The following is a 19,581-nucleotide window of genomic DNA, read 5'->3' as shown; positions in this document are numbered from 1 at the left end:
CAAAATCTCAAAAATGTTGTGGGACCAATGGGGGTAGTATCCTAAAGTTATGGCATCCATTTTTCTCAGGATGTAGATTGCTCATCAGGATCTATAGGACTCACTCCTTTGTAGCTCAGTTTGACAAGGGAGCCATAGTCTGCTATATACTGATATTCATATTGGAGTTACATACTCTAGATAATGACTACCAAGGTAGTCTCATGGTTTTCCACAGTGTCTACTGCAGTATGACTTGCTGGGCTGGCAGGCATGAAATGCCTTTTGCCATGTTAGATGTCTGTTCTTTTTTTCATGCAAGGTACTAAAATAATGCAGACTTCATGTTCTGCTAATGCAGCTATCTCCCTCTGTGACTCCTTCCTAAGCGGTTTGTCACCTGGGCATTATGGAACCTTTCAATCTGTTCATATTTTCCGTTTTTGACAGAGGTACCAAGAAGTGTGATCAAATGCATGGGTCCAATGCCTGACTGCTGACTCAGAAAAAAGGATTTCCTACAGGCCAAATACATAAGGGGGAAGGGATAGCTCAGTGGTTTGAGCATTGGCCTGTTAAACCCAGGGTTGTGAGTTCAATCCTTGAGGGGGCCACTAAAGGGTATGGGGCAAAATCAGTAGTTGGTCTTGCTAGTGAAGGCAGGGGGCTGGACTCAATGACCCTTCAGAGTCTCTTCCAGTTCTAGGAGATAAGTATATCACCATTAATTTATTTTCAATATTATTCTCACTATCCCTCTACTTCCTTCTATGCCCAGAACTTTCACTAGTTGATGGTGACCAGGTACAGTGAGTAGGTAACTGTCAACCTAGCATACAAACATTGGTGTGAGCAGGTAATGTCCATGAGCTTTGTTTAGGTGGAGGTCAGAGATCCCATTCAAGAACATTCAGGCTACTGACTATTCATAATGGATGCTTGTTACACAGGGGTGCCATGTTCCAGCTCTGACATAAATAGAGGTTACTTTATTGTTCAAGATGTGTGTAGTCCCTATCTGTATTCCACATGTGGGTATGCTTGCATTCCATGTACCTGAGATTAGAGATTTGTTGAAAGCAGTGTCCGTTGTTCCACACCTGCGCAGCTGTTTTCCTTGTGTTCTGAAATAAGGGTATATAAGTGGCAGTGTGAACTGATCCCGCTCCAGTCCCTCTTCTCACCATGAATTAGATAAGATTTGCAGCAGAGGGGAAGGAGAGTGGGTCGTGGAATACAGATAGGGATGACATATCTCAAAGAACTTCCAGTTACAGGTAAGTAACATCCATTTCTTCTTCAAGAGCAGAAAAGTGCAAGCTTGTGGTGAAATTGTGGTGTTGGTTTCATTATCAGCTGGAAGGCTCCAGTGAAGCCTTTCAGGAATCTGAGGGTTGTTGGGTGAGAAAAAACAGTATAGTCATCCACTGAAGGATGAAAGGCACTAATTCCTGCTAGTTGGACCTGCAGTGAATTAACAGAAGGTGCAACTTCCTGAGGTGAAGGATTTAGTCTAGAATAGCAGGAGTATCCTCGGTCTCTGAGGACAAATGATTCTTTTGCATCTAAGTGGAGAAATGTTTCCATTTAGCCAAATAGCATTTCCTGGTTGACTCTTACCCGCTTTGATTAAGAATGGATTGAATGTTCTCTGAACATGAACACTCAAAGTCTGATGTCCATCTAAATACCAGGCTGTGAGGCAGAGAGGGCCTGGTTTGGGGTGTCTAGTCTTGTCATTTTCCTGGTTCACCGGATCCAGGAAGGATCACATGGCAATGGGAGGGTAGATTGATATCCACATCAACTCTGGGAACCAGAATTGTCTGGGCCACTTGGGTGTGATGAGAATGACTCTAGCTTTGTTGTGGTGAATCTTTCACAGCACCTGGAGCAGTAGTAGAATGGGAGGAAAGGCATACCTCAGGTGGTCTGTCCAGAATAATAGAAGGGCATCACTCTTAGATCCCTGCCCAGACCTGTTCTGGAGAAATAATGGCTGAATTTCTTGTTTGTCTGTGAGACAAACAGGTCCTAGGATGGCATTCCCTACTGGTGAAAATCTTTTTTAGGATGGAACTGTGTAACTCCCATTCGTGGTCTGTGGAGACATGTCTGATGATTGTCCTCCAGAGAATTCTGTGCACCTGGTAGGTATGTTGCCAAGAGTGTTTTGCAGTTTCTAATGCACCCGTTCCATAAGTTGACAGCCTCTACACACAGAGATAGGATCTTGCTCCACCTGGTTTGTTTATGTAGAAAACACTCATCATGTTATCTAATATTACCTGGATATGGTGGGACCAAATAAGTGGACAGAATGCATTACAGGCTAGGGGGACTGTTCTCAGCTCTAGTAGATAGATATGCAACCTGGAGGGTCCATCTGAGATCCCCATCCTATGAAGGATGCATCCATGACAATGGTGACATTGAGTGTGGGGCAGTGAAAGATATTCCCACGTGCACTTGCTGTGGACATGAGAACAGTCTTGGCAGGAACTGTTACCTTGATGTTCATGTTGTCTCCGTCTGGAGAGTAAACAGATCAGAGTTAGACCTACAGATAATAGAGATGGAGCCTAGAAAATGGAGTTACGTATGTACACCAGGTCATGTGTTCTAGTAGGGAAAGACAGACCTTGACTATGGGTTTGAGGACTGAGAATGACTTTTCTTTTCAAGTTGTTTATGGCATGGAATCTCTCCATAGGTCAGTAGGCCGTGGCTGAGATCAAATCTAGGGTCACCTCTATAAAGTATATAGTGCTTGTGGGAGTCAAAGTGGACTTTTCTTTGTTGATGCAGACTCCCAAGGATGCCAAGAGACTGAATAAAAATATGGTTGCTGATTGGACTTTCTGACTGGATTTGCTCATTAGCAGCCCACTGTCCATGTATGGGAACATGGTGTAACCATGTAGTCTCACCTCAGCTGCCACTACTGAGAAGACCTTTGTGAAGACCTGGGGTGCTGTAACTGGTCCAAACAGAAGTACTCTGAACTAGTAGTGTTCTTGTCTTACCAGAAACCCAAGGAATCTTCTGTGGGGACTGATGAATATCTACACAAAAATAAGCACCTTTCATGTCAAGAGCCACAACCCACATGCCCTCTTCTAAGGAGTGGGTTATTGATCCCAACATAATCATTCAGAATTTTGACTTGTAAATAAAACCATTTAACTGTTGAAGATACAGAATGGGTCTCCGACCTCCATTTTTATGGAAAGGACAAAGTAGAACCTCTTTCTTGATGGTGATGAAGCACTTGCTCTATAGTCCCTTACTGAAGGACAGAAACCACCTCCTGATGGAGAATTTCCTAGTGAGAGTGGTCCCTAAAAAGGGGCTGAGGAGGGGATTAGTGAGGGGGAGGGAAGAGAAACTTGATAGCATAGCTGAAGTGAATGAATTTCAGTATCCACTTGTCTGTTATTGCCTTCCAATTGTGCACAAAGAGGGTGAGATGATCACCGAAGGTTTGGGGGACAGTATGTAATGGCATCAATGGAGGTAAATGGTTCCTGAATGTCCCATCAGAATGAACTCCTTGGTAGCGGGTGGGGTTGAGCAGCAGCAGTTGAGATGGAGGAAGTAGGGTATTTGGGGGTTGGACCCTCTGCTGTTTACGTGATGGCTCGTAAGGGCACTGGTGATAAAATGCCTGGGGGCTGGGTTTGTAAGTTTGCTTGAGGTGTTTCCTCTTTGGTGCCGGGATGTAAATGTCCAGGGAATGGAGGATTGTCCAAGAGTTGTTAAGGGAATGAAATGACTCATTGATCTTCTCACTGAAGAGATTAGACTCAGCCAGGGTAAGTCCTCAATGGTATTCTGAATCTCCCAGGGAAACCCCAAAGAGTGAAGCCACAATTTGGACCTCATGACAGTGGCTGGGGCAATGGCTCTAGATGCATTACAAGTTGCATCCACTGCTGCCTGTGGCAATGTTTTAGCCATCAGATTGCTTTCATTGATGAGGGGTTGGAATCAGGACCTGTCCTCCTGGGGCAGTTTATCTCTGAATGCCACAAATTTAGTGTAATTTGTGAAATAATATTTCATCAACAGGGCCTGATAGTTAGCAATTCTATATTGAAGGCTTGTAGATGAAAATACCTTCTTCCCCAAAAGGTCAAGGCGTTTATCACCCTTGTTAGATGGGTTGACTTGGAGTCCTGTAATCTGGATTGTTCTATGTCTGCCTGTTCTACCAAGGAATTAGGTGCTGGATGGGTAAACAGGAACTCTGCCCCTTTCTCTGGAACAAAATAATGCTTTCCCACCCTTTTTGAGTTGGAGCACAGGAGCCAGGAGTGTGCCACACTGGGCTAGTCAGTTCCATAATGGCTTTGTTCACTGGGAGAGCCATGTTGCTAGGGCTAGAGGGTTGAAGGATGTCCAGGAGTCTATGCTGCTTGTCACAGACTCCCTCAAGTGAGATCAGTTGCAGCCCTCTGTAAAAGCTCCTGGTATTGCCTGTGGGGATGGGGATAATTGTGCCTGCTTCCCAATTCCTACCCTGTCTACTCGCGATTGAATAGAAAGAAACAAAAGCTTTTGATTTGCAAATGGTGTTTGCTTGTTTGCTGGCTTACAAGAAACTAGAAAATGTGGTTCATTGGGTGAAGAGGATGATACACCCATTGGAACCATCAGATCTGCCTTTGCCACATACTCTGATGGAGCCTGTTGGTACTGGCTAGGGAAGGTGGTTGCTGCGATTTCTGCATGGATCCCGGGTGTCTAGTATATGGATTCCATGGTCTCAATTAAGGCCGATATGAGGAGATAATAAGCTGCGGGGGTCCTCAAAGCATTCAGTTTCAAAGGTCCCTTTGATTGTCATGTCTGAGAGGAGGATGGCTCCAAGTTCTCCTAAAGGTTCTGTCCAGACTGGTCTCTCTCAAAGGGGCGCAGGCTCATCAAGAATATGGGATTGCTCTGATGCAGAAATCAGCTCATGTTCTACTGGCAGTGCTGAAGGAAGAATGCTCTGACTTGTAGCTGTAGTGGAGTTTCCTCTGATGGATTCCTCTAAATGGTTTCCTCTGTTGTACCGATGTCTCTGAGGAGGACCAGACCTGATAGAAGAGGGGATTGGAAGTACAGTAAGGCAAAAATACCCCTCAGGAAGTAAAGGTCTCAGTTCATCCCTGTATTTGGGGAGTATGGGAGGTTGGTACAGATAGATCCCATACATCAGAAGGCAGATCCATCATTGGCTGAATTGGTACCATGGAAGGGAAGTCCAGCATGGTACTCCTGGATGGAGTTGTTGGACATACCTTCACTGCTATAATGATCAACATCAACAAAAAAACACCTTTCAAGATCCACAGGCCCTATACATGCCTATCACAACATGTGGTCTACCTCACCCAGTGCACTAAATGCACCAACAACAACTATATGGGTGAAAATAGATAATCACTACTATCCTGAAAGAACTCACATAGGAAAATGATAAAAGACAAAACCACCACAGAGCTCACTTGTGGGTGAACACTTTTCACAAAGTGATCACTCTACATCTGACCCATCAGTCTTCAGCCTCAAAGGAAACTTGCACAACACTTTCAAAAAATGAACCTGGGAGCTTAAATTCATAACTTTGCTAGACACTAAAAATCAGGGCCTTAATAAAGACACTGGATTTATTGCTTATGACAACAATCTGTAATCCACTACCCCCCTTTTTGTCCTGGGACTCCAGGAGGGTTAGGGGCCACTTCATCTTGAACAGGGGCGGCTCCAGGCCCCAGCACGCCAAGCGCGTGCTTGGGGCGGCAAGCCGTGGGGGGGCACTCTGCTGGTCGCCGCGAGGGTGGCAGGCAGGCTGCTTCGGCGGCATGCCTGTGGAGGGTCCGCTGGTCCCGCGGCTTTGGTGGACCTCCCGCAAGCGTGCCTGAGGAGGGTCCGTTGGTCCCGCGGCTTTGGTGGACCTCCCGCAAGCGTGCCTGAGGAGGGTCCGTTGGTCCCGCGGCTTTGGTGGACCTCCCGCAGGCAAACCTCCGAAGGCAGCCTGCCTGCCGTGCTTGGGGCAGCAAAATCACTAGAGCCGCCCCTGATCTTGAATTGTCCCTTACAATACGTGCCAACTACTTATGCTAAACTATATGATTGATCTTGTATTTAGCTGTGAGACTCTTAGTACCTTTCCAGACCTGAATAAGAGCTCTGTGTAGCTTGAAAGTTTGTTTCTCTTATCAATAAAAAATGGTCTAATTAAAGATATTACCTCACTTGCCCCATCTATGTATAAACTATTAAAACAGTGAAACTACTAGGACTATAAAACTATGTACGATCGATCTATCGATAGATATATAGATAGATAGATGTCCTGAAAGAACAAGGATCACTGTGAACACTGAGGATTCTGACTCAGGCAGTAAGTGGGTTACACTGTAATAAAATTTGGGTTCATAAATACAGATGCTACATTTATTAAGTAATCCACATAGATGTAACATGGGCAGTAGATCTTACTCCCTTCAGTGCCAAAATTACAGACCTCCACTATACGAATTAAAGGAGAATTTCCATTAGCTAACAGGAGTGACAGGACCTATGATATCTTCCCAGCAGGCCACCTGCTCAAAGGAGAAACATAGATGCACCTGGGGCTGGTTTGATTCCATCTAGCTAAGATCAATGTTAGATAAAACACCACACGCACATCACATGTTCAACCTTCCCCATGGTAAAGTATAATTCATCCTTGAGCTTCTGGGGTTCACATGTCCCAGTCTGTAACAATCCATGGCTTCATATATTCAATAGAGGAAAACACGATCACCTATTAAAATAACCACATCCAGCCTGGGAGAGAGACATCATGGGCCAGATTTTCAAAACAGCTCAGCACCCAGTGGGCATCCACCCTACTGAGCTGCTTTCAAGATTTGGCCCCATGAGTCCTATTATCTATATCTATAACAAACTCCTAACACCACAGTTAAACTAAAGGAGCATTCTCTAGAAGAAAGAAATGAGGACACACTGTAAACGGGATCCCAAGAAAGGCCAAAAATGAAGTATCTGATGTTGGTTACTATGAAACCAATCATAATCTAATTGCTCACGTGCAAAATATTTATATTCAATAAAATCATATGAGGGAAAAATGGAATGGTGAAGACAGTATAAGTGATGATTATAAGATAAATACCAAGATGATATTAATTCATTAGCTAGTAAAACATTCTACTTGATTAATTGGATTTCATTAGAAAGCCATCAAATCAATTCTATAGTAACCGCGAAAGATGGTGCCGACATAAATAATTTTTGAAAGAAATTCCAATTACCTTAGAAATTCATTTAATTATGTTTGATAGAATTTGGGATCCATAATTTTAAATTCAGTGTTCCAGTTGCCATAACAACTTAATACGTTTGTACCAAGTTCATTTATGAGCACATCATTTTTTAATTTGATTGCATCATTTGGTGGCTAAGACAGGATTAAAGTAGTTTTTAAGCTAACTCATTTAAACTTTGTTCTTGAGGGATGCTGCTATTCCTGTCTCCGCTAAGGCTCGTAATCAGGGGGAACTAATTTAACAGGAATTAAATAGAATGATATTTTCTTACACTTATTTTCTCTATAGCAGAGACTCTTATTTTGCATTAATAATAATAATACTATCACTTCTTTAGGACTTTCCATCTGAACTTGAACCACCTTACTGAAGCTATGTTATTTACTTAAATGTATACAAGCACCTCAGAATACTCCTTAGTTACACGGAAGTACTTATTTTTTTAGTTTACATAGTAGAAACGGAGGAACAGACTGGTTAATCCACTTTTCCTAAGATTCCCTAGTAAATATGGGACAGAGCTCAGAAAAGGACCCATACTCCCATAGTTGTTATTCAACCACCTCACTTGGTTTCTTCTTGCTCTTCAGATTTCTGACTGAATCATAAGAAAAAACAACATTATATGCTGTGCTGATCATAAAACATTCTCAAGTATTCAAAGCTTTTCCAAGGTTCGAAGGGAGTCTTCAGCGGGAGTTCGGCATTTAGTCGACTTCAATAGACCCTTGAAAAATCTACGGATATCCACTTTATATCCACATAGGTCCATGGACCATGTTTTCGGATTGTAGATCAGATGCAGATACAAATTTTGTATCTGTGCAGGGCTCTACCCTTCAAGTCCTATGAAACTCCCTGCCTAAATCACTTGCAAAATGGATAGCAAACTCCTCATTTAAATGGATGCATCCATGGAAATAAATTATGCTTCAAAGTGTGATTAGGGATTTGCTCATGATAACAGGGCTTCCTTTCCTGCATTAAATATATTAGCTATGACTAGGATTGTCTGAGGACTTACTGTCTCAGGAAAATATGTTTTAAACTGTTTCATATTTCAGCAATTATTACTCTGGGGCTAATGCAATTTCAGATTCAGTATTTAACCAAATTTATGGCCATCTTGACATATTTTATGATGGGTATGAAATCCTTTTTTTGGGACTCCAACATATAAGAGTAGAGAGATCACAGGCTACATTCACTTAGAGTGTGGGTGTCACCACAATGTAGCCACAGCAACTACAGCAATACATGATTAAATGGATTAAAAGCTCACTTAGGATTTAAATAAAACATGTAATTATTTTTATTTTAGATCAAGAGTCCTAATTCCCAGCCCATCTCCACTGTTTGGTTGATATAGGAACTACAAGGGGAATGTTCTCCTGAAACAGGAAATAGTACATCGTAGCATCACACACTGAATTGATACAGACTTGGATAATTGTGAAGAGTTCCACGTGACAAAGGAATAGCTACAGCCTGTAGGCAGCATATTGGGCCACTGCTACCACATGGGAAGGGCAATTGACCCATTAGGAATCCAAAACTGTGTCCCCTAAGTAGAGGCAGGAGTCACAAATCTAGTCAGTTCCTCCAAATGTTTCCCTCTAATATGTAACCCACTAATATCACTGCTATCTTGTCTGGATCAAGCTTACACTAGCTTGTTTTCATCCAAGATCCTGCTTTCACTAGGGTCTATGAAAGCTGAATTTAATGAGAGAGACATTTGAACATCAACTCTGATAGTACTGCATTCCAAAGAGCTCACGACCTCCCTCAGCAGCCATATAATCATGTTAAAAATCAGGAGTGACAGGATGGAACCTTGCAAGACCCCAGCAAAGAGCTCTGTAGGAAGATGAGCAGTTGCTGATATCTAACATCATGGTACTTCAATGCATGAAGGAATAGAATCCCTGTAAGGAAACTCCCTTGAGGAAATCCCTACATCTGGCCTGTGACGGGGTGTATCAACCCCTCCCTCTTGGCCGAGGAGGCCAGGCCCCCTCGGCTCTGCTGGGCATGCTCCAACTGGAGACAGGATATAAAAAGCCGCAGAGCAGCTCAGTCTGGGCTGACCACTGGTGAGGAAGGAGGTGTGCTGCTGATACTCCTGGGGGAGGACTGCCTGCATTCCAGGAAGCTGAGGCCAACCAGAGATGAACCCCAACGCACAGGCTCAGGACGCCACAGAGATGGGAGAGGCTGCGGAGACCTGGAGACGGCGAAGTGCAGAGCATCAGGTAGGAAGTGACCCAGGGAAACTTGGCGGGAAAGCGGTTGTAGAACCAGAGACAGGCTTCATGTGTTTCGGTAGGATCCCCACCGAGCAGGTGGCAGGCAACCCTGCCACCTATAGGGCGCTGGTTTGGGACACAGTGGAGAGGGCGGGCCAAACGGTGTGGTGGCCCAGCTCACTAGCACTATTGACTCTGGCCACTAGGCCGCACTGCCCTGATAGCAGGGCCCATATTATTGACTCCGGACGCTAAGCCTCACTGCCCTGATAACCAGGGCCATGTTACTGACTCTGGATGCTAGGCCCTGCTGCCCTGATTGCAAGAGTCGCATCACTGACTAAGGCCACAGAGCCATGCAGCCCCGTGACCGTGGACAGTCCTATAGATGCTACTGCGGGGCTGTAACGCACTCCACCCACGCCGCAAAGGGTGGCGGGTGTATCGACCCTGTGACATGGCCCAACAAATAGGTCCTGAAGTCCTTGCGGCCTGCTCTATCAAAGATGCCACAGATACCAGGGCTATATTGCAATCCTAACTAAACTAGGCTTTGGTGTACAATAATGCATATTGTTTATGTTTTTTTTTAAAACAGGTTTGAAACCTTCCCTATGTAAGCTGCTTACTTCTAAGAGAGTTGTCAGTATTTCACACATACATAAAATTCCTCCTTTTTCCACTAAGTGGGGCCATTACTCAACTCAGTGCTAGTAAATACAAGACAGACTTTTTTCCCCCAATGCAATATACTGTAAAGTATAACATTGATGTAGTAGTAATTTTCACTTTTTAAGAGCTTAAGACAAAATAAAAATGACTGTATTGGAGTATGTATTATTTTAAATAAACTTACTGTACTTATTTAATTTAATTCAGAAAAAAACCCTAACAAACCCTCACTGAATTAACAATAAATGTGGTTCTTTACTTACAGAACTCTAATACAAGACAACTGCATATTGATTCCTACATGGCACTTGTTCTCTCCCCAATATATACACTTCACAGTGCTCAAAACTTATAGCTACATCAAAAGTAGAAGAGAGTGGAATGCATATTTTTTGTCATTTGCATGTATCTATTTTGGATATGGTTGGAGAGATGGTTTAATGTTTTAAGATTTAGATATAAAATACAGGTTCAAGTCACAGCCACAGTTGGCTCAGTCCAACCCCTGTCCTCCCTAAGAAGAGCTCTATGTAGCTCAAAAACTTGTCTCTTTCACCAACAGAAGTTGGTCCAATAAAAGATATTACCTCACCCACCTTCTCTCTCCAACCTCCTGAGGTAGATAAACAAAACACAGTGGGTTTGTGATTGTTTCTTCCATTAAAGAAGTATTCCTACCTTTGCTTTCAGTGGGGCACAGACTCGGGATCTTATTGGGTCCAATGATGCCTTTTTCCATGATGTTTATTGTGTATCTATCTTTTGGATGAAACTTTAAAAGCCGAGGCAGAAATCCTGACCCTATTTAATTCAATGAGACTTTTGCCACTGACTTCAATGGGGCCAGGATTTCACCCTGGGATTGTATCTGCTCTGTGTATACCTAAATATCCCATGACATTTTTTGAAGGAACATGCACTAGCCCTGGAAGGCTTAACCAAAATGTACCCTCCCCACACACACTGTTGCTACACCCACCACTGATTATTGCCCTCCTACACCAGAGGTGGTTACATCTCTTGTATTGTATGCAGAGTACTTTGATCCTGCACTCTTTACTTGGACAAAATTCCTATTGATGGCAGGGAGGAGGGAACTGACCCCAAAACACAATTAGAATTTTGTCCAAGTAAGAGGAGCATAAGCATTCCCTAGTTTGTAATGTGCTTTGGGGATCCCTCATGATGGAAGATACTATAATCAATTTGCTATCAGTACCATTATTATTACTATGTACCAATTTGTCTGGTCAGCAGAAAACTCAGCCTCTGTCTCAATACCATGGAAGAGGTGGAAGATATTTTTCTACAGAAAAGTAAACCAGTGGATGACATTTCTCAGAAGAAGTTACTGTAAAAATCAATCACTGACCTGAGAAGTGTAAGGTTTTAAAGGTAGGATCTGAATTACTTACACCAAGGGTATGTCCACATGGCAACTGAAGGCATGATTGCAGCTTGTAGAGGCATACCCGTGCTAGCTTTAGTTTAGCTAGCACAGCTAAAAGTAGCAGTGAAGCTGCAGCAGTGCAGATTTCAGTGTGGACTGCACAGGCTTGCCCAGAACTCTGCGTACATACTCATGTTCCTAGCCCACTTCTATCTTCAGCCAAACCAGCTAGATGAAAGTTAGCACAGGTACACCTACCTGAGCTGCAATCACATCTCCAGTTGCACCGTAGCCATGCCCAGAGTCAGGAAGTATAGCAGAATGTTTCTGACATGAAATCACACAGGACAACAGTGGGCAGGCAACGGCACTCATGGGGTTGGGGTAGAGGGGAAAATGTTTTAAGCATTAGACAGGTTGAAATAAATACAACTAGCAACACATTTGTAAGCAAGTTGAAATAAATACAACTAGCAACACATTTTGCAGGTTTTCTTCCCTTTAATTCATACAAAATTGGCGAATATGGTACGGTGTTTCAAATCTTGTAAGGACTAGAGGGTGGTGTTCCTACTCACTTTGAACTGTCACTTACTCCACTTCCAGTGACTTCAATAGGACTGCTTGTGCAGTAAGGTGCTACTAAACTGCAGTAAAAGTATGAGACTCTGATCCCCAGTTCTACAGTTCAGAAGATAATGATGATAACTTTGCTCATGAATCCATGTATCTTAGCCCTGGTCTACACTACAAGTTTAGGTTGAATTTAGCAGCATTAGATCGATTTAACCCTGCACCCGTCCACACGACGAAGCCATTTTTGTCAACTTAAAGGGCTCTTAAAATTGATTTCTGTACTCCTCCCTGACGAGGGGATTAGCGCTGAAATCGACATCACCGGGTCGAATATGGGGTAGTGTGGACGCAATTCGGCCTCCAGGAGCTACCCCAGAGTGCTCCATTGTGACCGCTCTGGACAGCACTTTGAACTCAGATACACTAGCCAGGTATACAGGAAAAGCCCCAGGAACTTTTGAATTTCATTTCCTGTTTGGCCAGCGTGGCGAACTCAGCAGCACTCAGCAGCACAGGTGACCATGCAGCCCCCCCAGAATGTTTCTACACTCCCTCTATCATCTCCGTCCCTGAGGTTATTGCAGATTAGAAGGCAAAAAAAACGCACTCATGATGACATATTTTCCTAGCTCATGCAATCTTCCCGCACTGATAGGGCACAGTGTAATGCATGGAGGCATTCAGTGCCAGAGGCCAGGAGAGAATTGCTGTGTTTGCTTAACAGCAAAAGTATCATGCCTCACTAGCGATCCTGCCCGAGCCAGGTCGCTGTGTCACATGCACTCCGCGCTGTGTCAGCCTTGGGCAGGGGCATGACCGCTTTGTGAGCAGGAAGGCCATAGATATAGACATTGCATTAGGTAGCTTCTGTAGCTAGAGAAAACATTCCTGTGCATTCGGCAAAGTCTGTGGCAAAAAAAGAGAAGCCCCGTAGTGTAGTAGTTATCATGTTCACCTTACATGCGAAAGCCCCTTAGTGTAGTGGTGATCACATTCACCTAACACGCAAAACATTCCCAGTTCAAAACCGGACAGAAACAGGTCATTGTTCCTTTTTCTGACTCCCCTCTTGCATTTTTAGTCTTAGAACAGGCCATGCTGTGAAATTTTACTTTGAATTATATCATTTATGAGTTAAATAATATGGACGCTCTCTCTAAGTTATAGTCTCGGGTTCCTTACCCACTCATCTGCTCTGATAAATTAACATTTTTGTTAGGGGTGGGGGAAAACTTTCATGAAGCCTTGTATAGGGACTAAATGCTATCTAAGACTCTGAAATAATCTTAACGTGGCCCATAGAGTGCAATCCTTTGTTCTGGATTTGTCATTCCACAAGTTGAACTGCTCCTTACTACTGTCCAGGCTTCATGAGCCATGGGAGCAAGGGGTAAGCTGGGGTAGGTGCGACCGCACAGTAATGCCGCTTGGGAGAGCAGCCTGAGACAGAAGCCTCCAGCTCGCATGATATTCCAGGAAGGATTGAATCTCCATGAGACAAAACTTAAAGAAGAGAATGACCTGGAGTCACTCCCATTCGGTGCTCTAAGAGGAGGATAGCCATGTCTGTCCAGGCACCCTGATCGACCTCACCGAGGTCTGCCAGCTGAGCGGGGCTGAGTGGGACCTTGGCAGGCAGGAGCCAGCAGATGGAGCCCCAGACCGGCAGTGGGCTGAGCTGCTCAGCCCGCTGCCTGCCTGGGGTTCCAATCATCCAGGCAGGCAGTGGGCTGAGCGGGTCCAGCAGACGGGACCCCGGAAAAAAGGCATGAAACGATTGCCTTCCGTTGCTTTCACAGAAGGAGGGGGGGGGCCTGAGGACATGTACCCAAAACCACGCGCGACAAAGTTTTTGCCCCATCAGGTATTGGGAGCTTAACCCAGAATTACAATGGGCAGCGGAGACTGCGGGAACTGTGGGATAGCTACCCACAGTGAACCGCTCTGTAAGTCGATGCTCGCGCGCTAGTGAGGACGCACTCCACTGACTTAATGCGCTTAGTGTGGACATACGCAATAGACTGTATAAAATCAAATCCTAAAAATCGACTTCTATAAAATCGACCTAATTTCGTAGTGTAGACATACCCTTAGATCAGAGCTATAGATAGGCACCTTACATACTTTGGAGGGCCTATTTTAACAAGTTGCATGTTTTAGAGGATTTGCAGTGCCCCACACAGCCATTATGTACAGATTAAAACAAAAAAGTGGCATAATCTCATGGAAGTCCAGTTGCCCTTATGGCATGAAAAAAAATGTCCAAATGGTTATCATAGGCCCTTATTCATTGGTTTTGTATGAACAAGTGGAAAATCTCTTGCAATCACTCTTGAATTGTTGCAATAATGTTTCAAATGAGAAATGTTAAGAATAGGCCAATGCTCAAACCACTGAGCTACCGCTCCCCCTAAATTAAGCAAGGCAAGCAATTCATGTTCAATAGTTTCCATCATATTTGCCATAAAGCCTAAACCTAGAGTGCTGTGTGTGGATCATCCCACAGAAAGTGCCAACAATTATTTTGATAAGAACTTAGATTAAAGTGATGGTATATCTCTACTGATGAAATGAGATAAAAAAAAATCTATACGAGATGCTGAAATAGAACATGCCAGGTCTTCCAAGGGCATGTTAGCCAAACAACTTCAGGCAAGTGTAAAAACTAAGAAATAACTGGGAAATGGAGGAGTTCTACTCTCAGAAAGTGACAAACACAGGGGAAAAAAACATTGTATTGGAATGAGTTACTGATTTAACAGAGAGATACACAAAATGCTAAGAAAGAAATAACTGAAGAAGCTTTCCATCATGTATATTAAACCAGAACGAGATGCAAGTGCCATGTGAAATAATAGCTGTATAATATTTTACATATATAATGTTTTATAATTTTGAATCACAGTTGGATTATCTATCTTTCTATTTGAGGGTTTTATATTGCTGCCCATCACCGCAGTATCTGAGTGCCTTCCATATAAAATCAATAACAATAGCAAAGTCCCTCATGGACTTAATGGGATCTCTGGCCCTCCTTCCTTTTTTGGGGGGAAAAAACCCTCTACTTGGGGTGGTTTAATACTTGGGGGGGGGTTAAGCAGGGAAGAGAGGGAGTTCAGTGGATGGAGGTGTCTATGTTAGGATTTAAGTGAAAATTTAAACATGGAGTTCAAGCTTCAATGTCCAATGATAGAGCAACATGGTGCCCCTTCTTACCAATACTTGTAGAGGCTGGGACCACTGGGAAGGCAGCATATTCAGTCCCTGGAAGAGCGGCACTGTATGTCACTTCCCAGCGTTCTCTCACATTATGTCAACTGAAACATTCATATTAATTAGCTGTGGACAGAGCTGTGCTCAGGTCCCTGGAATATAGGATAAAACTGGATCTGTCCTAGAGGAAATCCCTCATCACAAGCAAACAAACAAAACTTTAATTCTGGGGTGAATCACTAGTCCAATGCCTCAAAAAGAAAGAACCAAGCTTGACTCTCAGATCCCAGACTGACTTCATTGGACTGTTAGCTTAAAAATATCTATCTATCTATAGATATATCTTTTGACTTGTAAACAAAGCAAATTAGATACGGAAATAATGAGAGATGAACATGAAATCTCATGAGGAAATTTAGAGTCACTTTTCAAAAATGGAACCACATTTTAACTTCTGAAAACTTAAATTGTGGCATTACCTGTAAAATTTTATACCCAGGTATACAGATGCAAAAATAGCTCACCATAGTAGCAACAGGCAGTTGTAGGAGATGGCAAAGTGGGAGACCCAATTTTAGATGGGGAGTGAGTCTTCTCCTACATAGGTTTCTAAGAGACTGGGCACTTTCAAAATTTCCAAGAGTAAGGCAGGCATAGTAACTCCCTCAACATCCCTCTGACAGGCCCAGTGGTTTGTACACAGCTTGGTAGCAGCACTTAACAAGACAAGAAGCCATGATCTCATCTTTCACCATTGACAGAGGGAAGAAAGGTTGGGAAAGGAGAAAAATCCCAGGAAGATTTAACAGAGAAAGCGTCAATTTCCTTCCAGACCAGAAAGTACAACAAGAAATCATAAGATCTGCTTTTGGGGGCAGAAAGAAAGTGACATGACAACAGGCCAAATTCATCTCTGATGCTTTCAACAGAGTGAATCTGCTCGAATGACAGTGGGTCTGATTTGCTTCTGTGCTGCAGTCCCTTTATGCCACTCTAGTGGTGAGAAGGGGTGTTAAAGGGGGTGGAAACAGCTCCAGGGAGTAGCTAGTGTATATATGGGCTCACTTGTCAGTGAAGAGCTGCTGACACAGCAATGTGGCAGGTCCATTTCCAGCCCCTGGCATAGGATGTAGGTCGAGAACACACTGTATTCAGGCCAATCTCTACAGTTCAGGGCCCTTAAGTGTTCTGGGTTGTGCCAGTCCCAAAACAGCTCCCAAATATGTGCAAATGGGGTTTAAGTTTCCTTTCCCCACCTATTCCTCCAATCAACACAAGGATAGAGGCACTGATTGGGTATTTGTTTCGTAGGCTCAGAGGGTTTAATAATATTAGAATTTGGGACCATAGTGGGAAAGTGCATATACAAAACCAAAGTTTGTGGCTCAGGCCCATATTTATATTAAATTCTATTAATAGGATCCATCACAAAAACTACAGAGAAGTGGGGAGAATGTGTATTTTTTTACAGGATGTTTGGTTACACATAATTCATTACAATGCTAGGTTACTAGGACAACAGCATATTGGTTTACACTGTGAAGACAATTTCTACAACAGAAAAAGCAAGAAACCTATTATTATTGAATAACATCTTAGAGTTTGCAAAAAACAGGGGGGAAATAATGTGAAAGAACAGTTTTCAGATATCCATTTATGCCCATAATTTTCCACTGTTCCAGGTCATGACCATGAAAAACAGAATATAAAACACAATGCTTCATATTTACATTTGAAATATTTGATTCAGATCATTTTAAGGACAGGCTGCTTGTTAATGCTGTTCAGACCTGGTCACGGTGAAAGCCCACATGATTGCAAGACACTAAAGCCCCAGATGCGGGGACTCCTCACCTGTTTAAAGTTAAGCCCATGATTAAGTGCATTGCTGAAGGGTAGCCTAAATAAACAGAAACTTACGTCATGACTAATGTCTCGTCTCCAGGTTCACTGAGTAGCCCATCTACAAAGACTGACGTACTGGTGAAATTATGTGTACTCCATGTCTGACCTTCATCTATGCTGAACCTTTAAAGAGAGAAATGTCTTCCATTCATTGCAGCTCTTAAATAAATATCATAATTATTGTAATATGTTGGATAAAATCTCATGAGCATTGTACCATAGGACTCATGATCACTTACACACAGTTGCAAAAATTGGGAATTCTTTGCCTACTTAATGTAGTAAATTAAATGCGACTCCTCCCTCCCTAACGTGCCCTGGGACTCAGCATCTCCATTAAAAGATGTCTATTAAACTGAGCATTGCTGGATGTCCTCAGTCAGGCCAGCACTAAGGTTTGTCACTGCATGATCTTGCTATATGCCCACAGCTTAAGTGATTTCAGTTTACCCAGTTTTATTTTTGCCACAGTTCTCTGCCCATAAAGTCTAAACTTGACAAACAGAATTTAGTGAAATAGGATTAAACAAAACTGCTCAGTTACTAAAACGCAGGTAGGCAGTGAGAAAAAAATAAGCCAACCAGACTATGACCCTTCACAAATTCAGTCATCTGGTCAAGTGGTTTCTAAAGGACAGTACTGTGCATATCCTATCAATTCTTGTATGTAACTGGCTTCGAATTAAAACAAAACAAATTAATGTGCTGATCATGTCTTTTTTCCCCAAATGGTTGAACACATTAACAAACAGAGAGCGAGAGAGAGAGAGAGAGAGAGAGAGAGAGAGATTAGTGTGAGGCTCTGCTATTTCCTTCCCAAAAAGAAAGGAAAACAGAAATAATCTCCCTCGAAATGACAAAAAAAGCAAGAAATCTCTTTGCTTTCCCTATATTTAACCCTAATTCCTCATATACGCTCTCCCCAGACAACTGATCACAAACTTGGCTCATATACGTGCGAATATTATCATTATGTAAAATTGAAGCATTGATCACTTGCATTCAGTACATATACATTACTCTTTGCATAATTCTAGAGATGATAGTTCTGACGCTATTCCAAAATTCCGATATGGGCAATGGTATACTGCCTACCTAAATGCATTCTGCAGCTATACATTTACTCCCTACCCCAACCTGCATGGCAATGTTAGTGTATACAGTTAAAATAGTTACTGGATTTTAGTGGTGGATTAAGTGACCTCTGTGTATAGTTTGTACTGCAGTCCACTTTGGGAAGCTTTTGAATGAACAGGGCCATACTGATGCAAAACAAGTGTTATTATTAATGATGTAGCAAACTATTTTACCAACAACTCCACTGGGAATGCTTTATTAAAATGTCCACCTGCATTTTGTTGGTTTAACAAATGTTAAATTAAAGTGGCTCCACCTGGATTTCTTACACAAACTTACTAAAAAGCTCATTACTGATTGATTCTGAAGTACGTTTGAGGTCTTGAATATGTAATAACCCTACTATAACTGACTGCAGCATTACTTGAGTATTTTCAGAGGGATAGAAGTGTCTTTGATGGCCACAATGACTCCACCATGGTCCAGATACAAGATGTGATGTTCTTCTTCAAAGACCTAGAAACCAGATAAAAAGACCAAGCAGATGTCTGGGTTGGAAAAAATAAAATGCAGTACCAAAACATTATTAAAATACTTCTCAATGTATGGCTTTCTAACAGTCTGCTTTGTTAAATAAATTCAAAAGTACATAATAATTAGTTTTATTCCTACATTGTACACAGTTATTAAAGACTGTTTCTACCATGTGGATCAAGTTCTCAAGGTTGTGAAGGAAAATAAATTTATGCTGGTGAATTGGGAAATGTTCAGGTTCAAATCACAGTCAAATAAAATGCCTGTAGGTGATCTCAGCTTCTAACAATATGCATTCTTCATTCTTTCCCACTACATATCTCTTTGTGACCTATCATCTTACTTAAGGTATTTGTCATATTCTATATGTCTTGCAAAATGGCATGCCTTGAAGTGTAATGCTAAGAAAAACAGGAAAGTTATTTCTGTCTGTGAGATTCTAACACATTCTTCAAAATGTACAGAACACTATGTAAATTGGTATGAGTTATATTTTCAGGATAAAGACGCTATTATTAATACTTAGTTTGTCTAACTATAGACTCTGTGCAGTTTAACAATGAGGTCACTTTGTGACTTTTGAATGGTCTAAAAAGTCAGGATGTATGTGATACTGGCTTGGTGACACAAGCGATGAATCATAACCAAGATTTGAGGA

General features: G+C 42.5%; 1 protein-coding gene across 9 annotated transcripts in view; it reads right to left on the bottom strand.

The window, feature by feature from the left end:
• SORCS2 (sortilin related VPS10 domain containing receptor 2) overlaps positions 1-19,581 on the bottom strand; it is a 489,498-nt gene that overhangs the window by 38,996 nt on the left and 430,921 nt on the right. For all 9 annotated transcript variants that reach the window (XM_045018304.1, XM_045018301.1, XM_045018303.1 and 6 more), the window contains 2 exons: positions 18,814-18,905; positions 17,328-17,435 (listed from right to left, as the gene is read on the bottom strand). In XM_045018304.1, coding sequence (XP_044874239.1) covers positions 17,328-17,435; positions 18,814-18,905 — 200 coding nt within the window. The remainder of the gene's footprint in view (positions 1-17,327; positions 17,436-18,813; positions 18,906-19,581) is intronic.

Source organism: Mauremys mutica, chromosome 5 (genome assembly GCF_020497125.1).
Source record: "Mauremys mutica isolate MM-2020 ecotype Southern chromosome 5, ASM2049712v1, whole genome shotgun sequence".
Taxonomy (NCBI): Eukaryota; Metazoa; Chordata; order Testudines; family Geoemydidae; genus Mauremys; species Mauremys mutica.
Note: the sequence above shows the minus strand (reverse complement) of the source record. Positions and strands in the feature narration are given on the sequence as shown.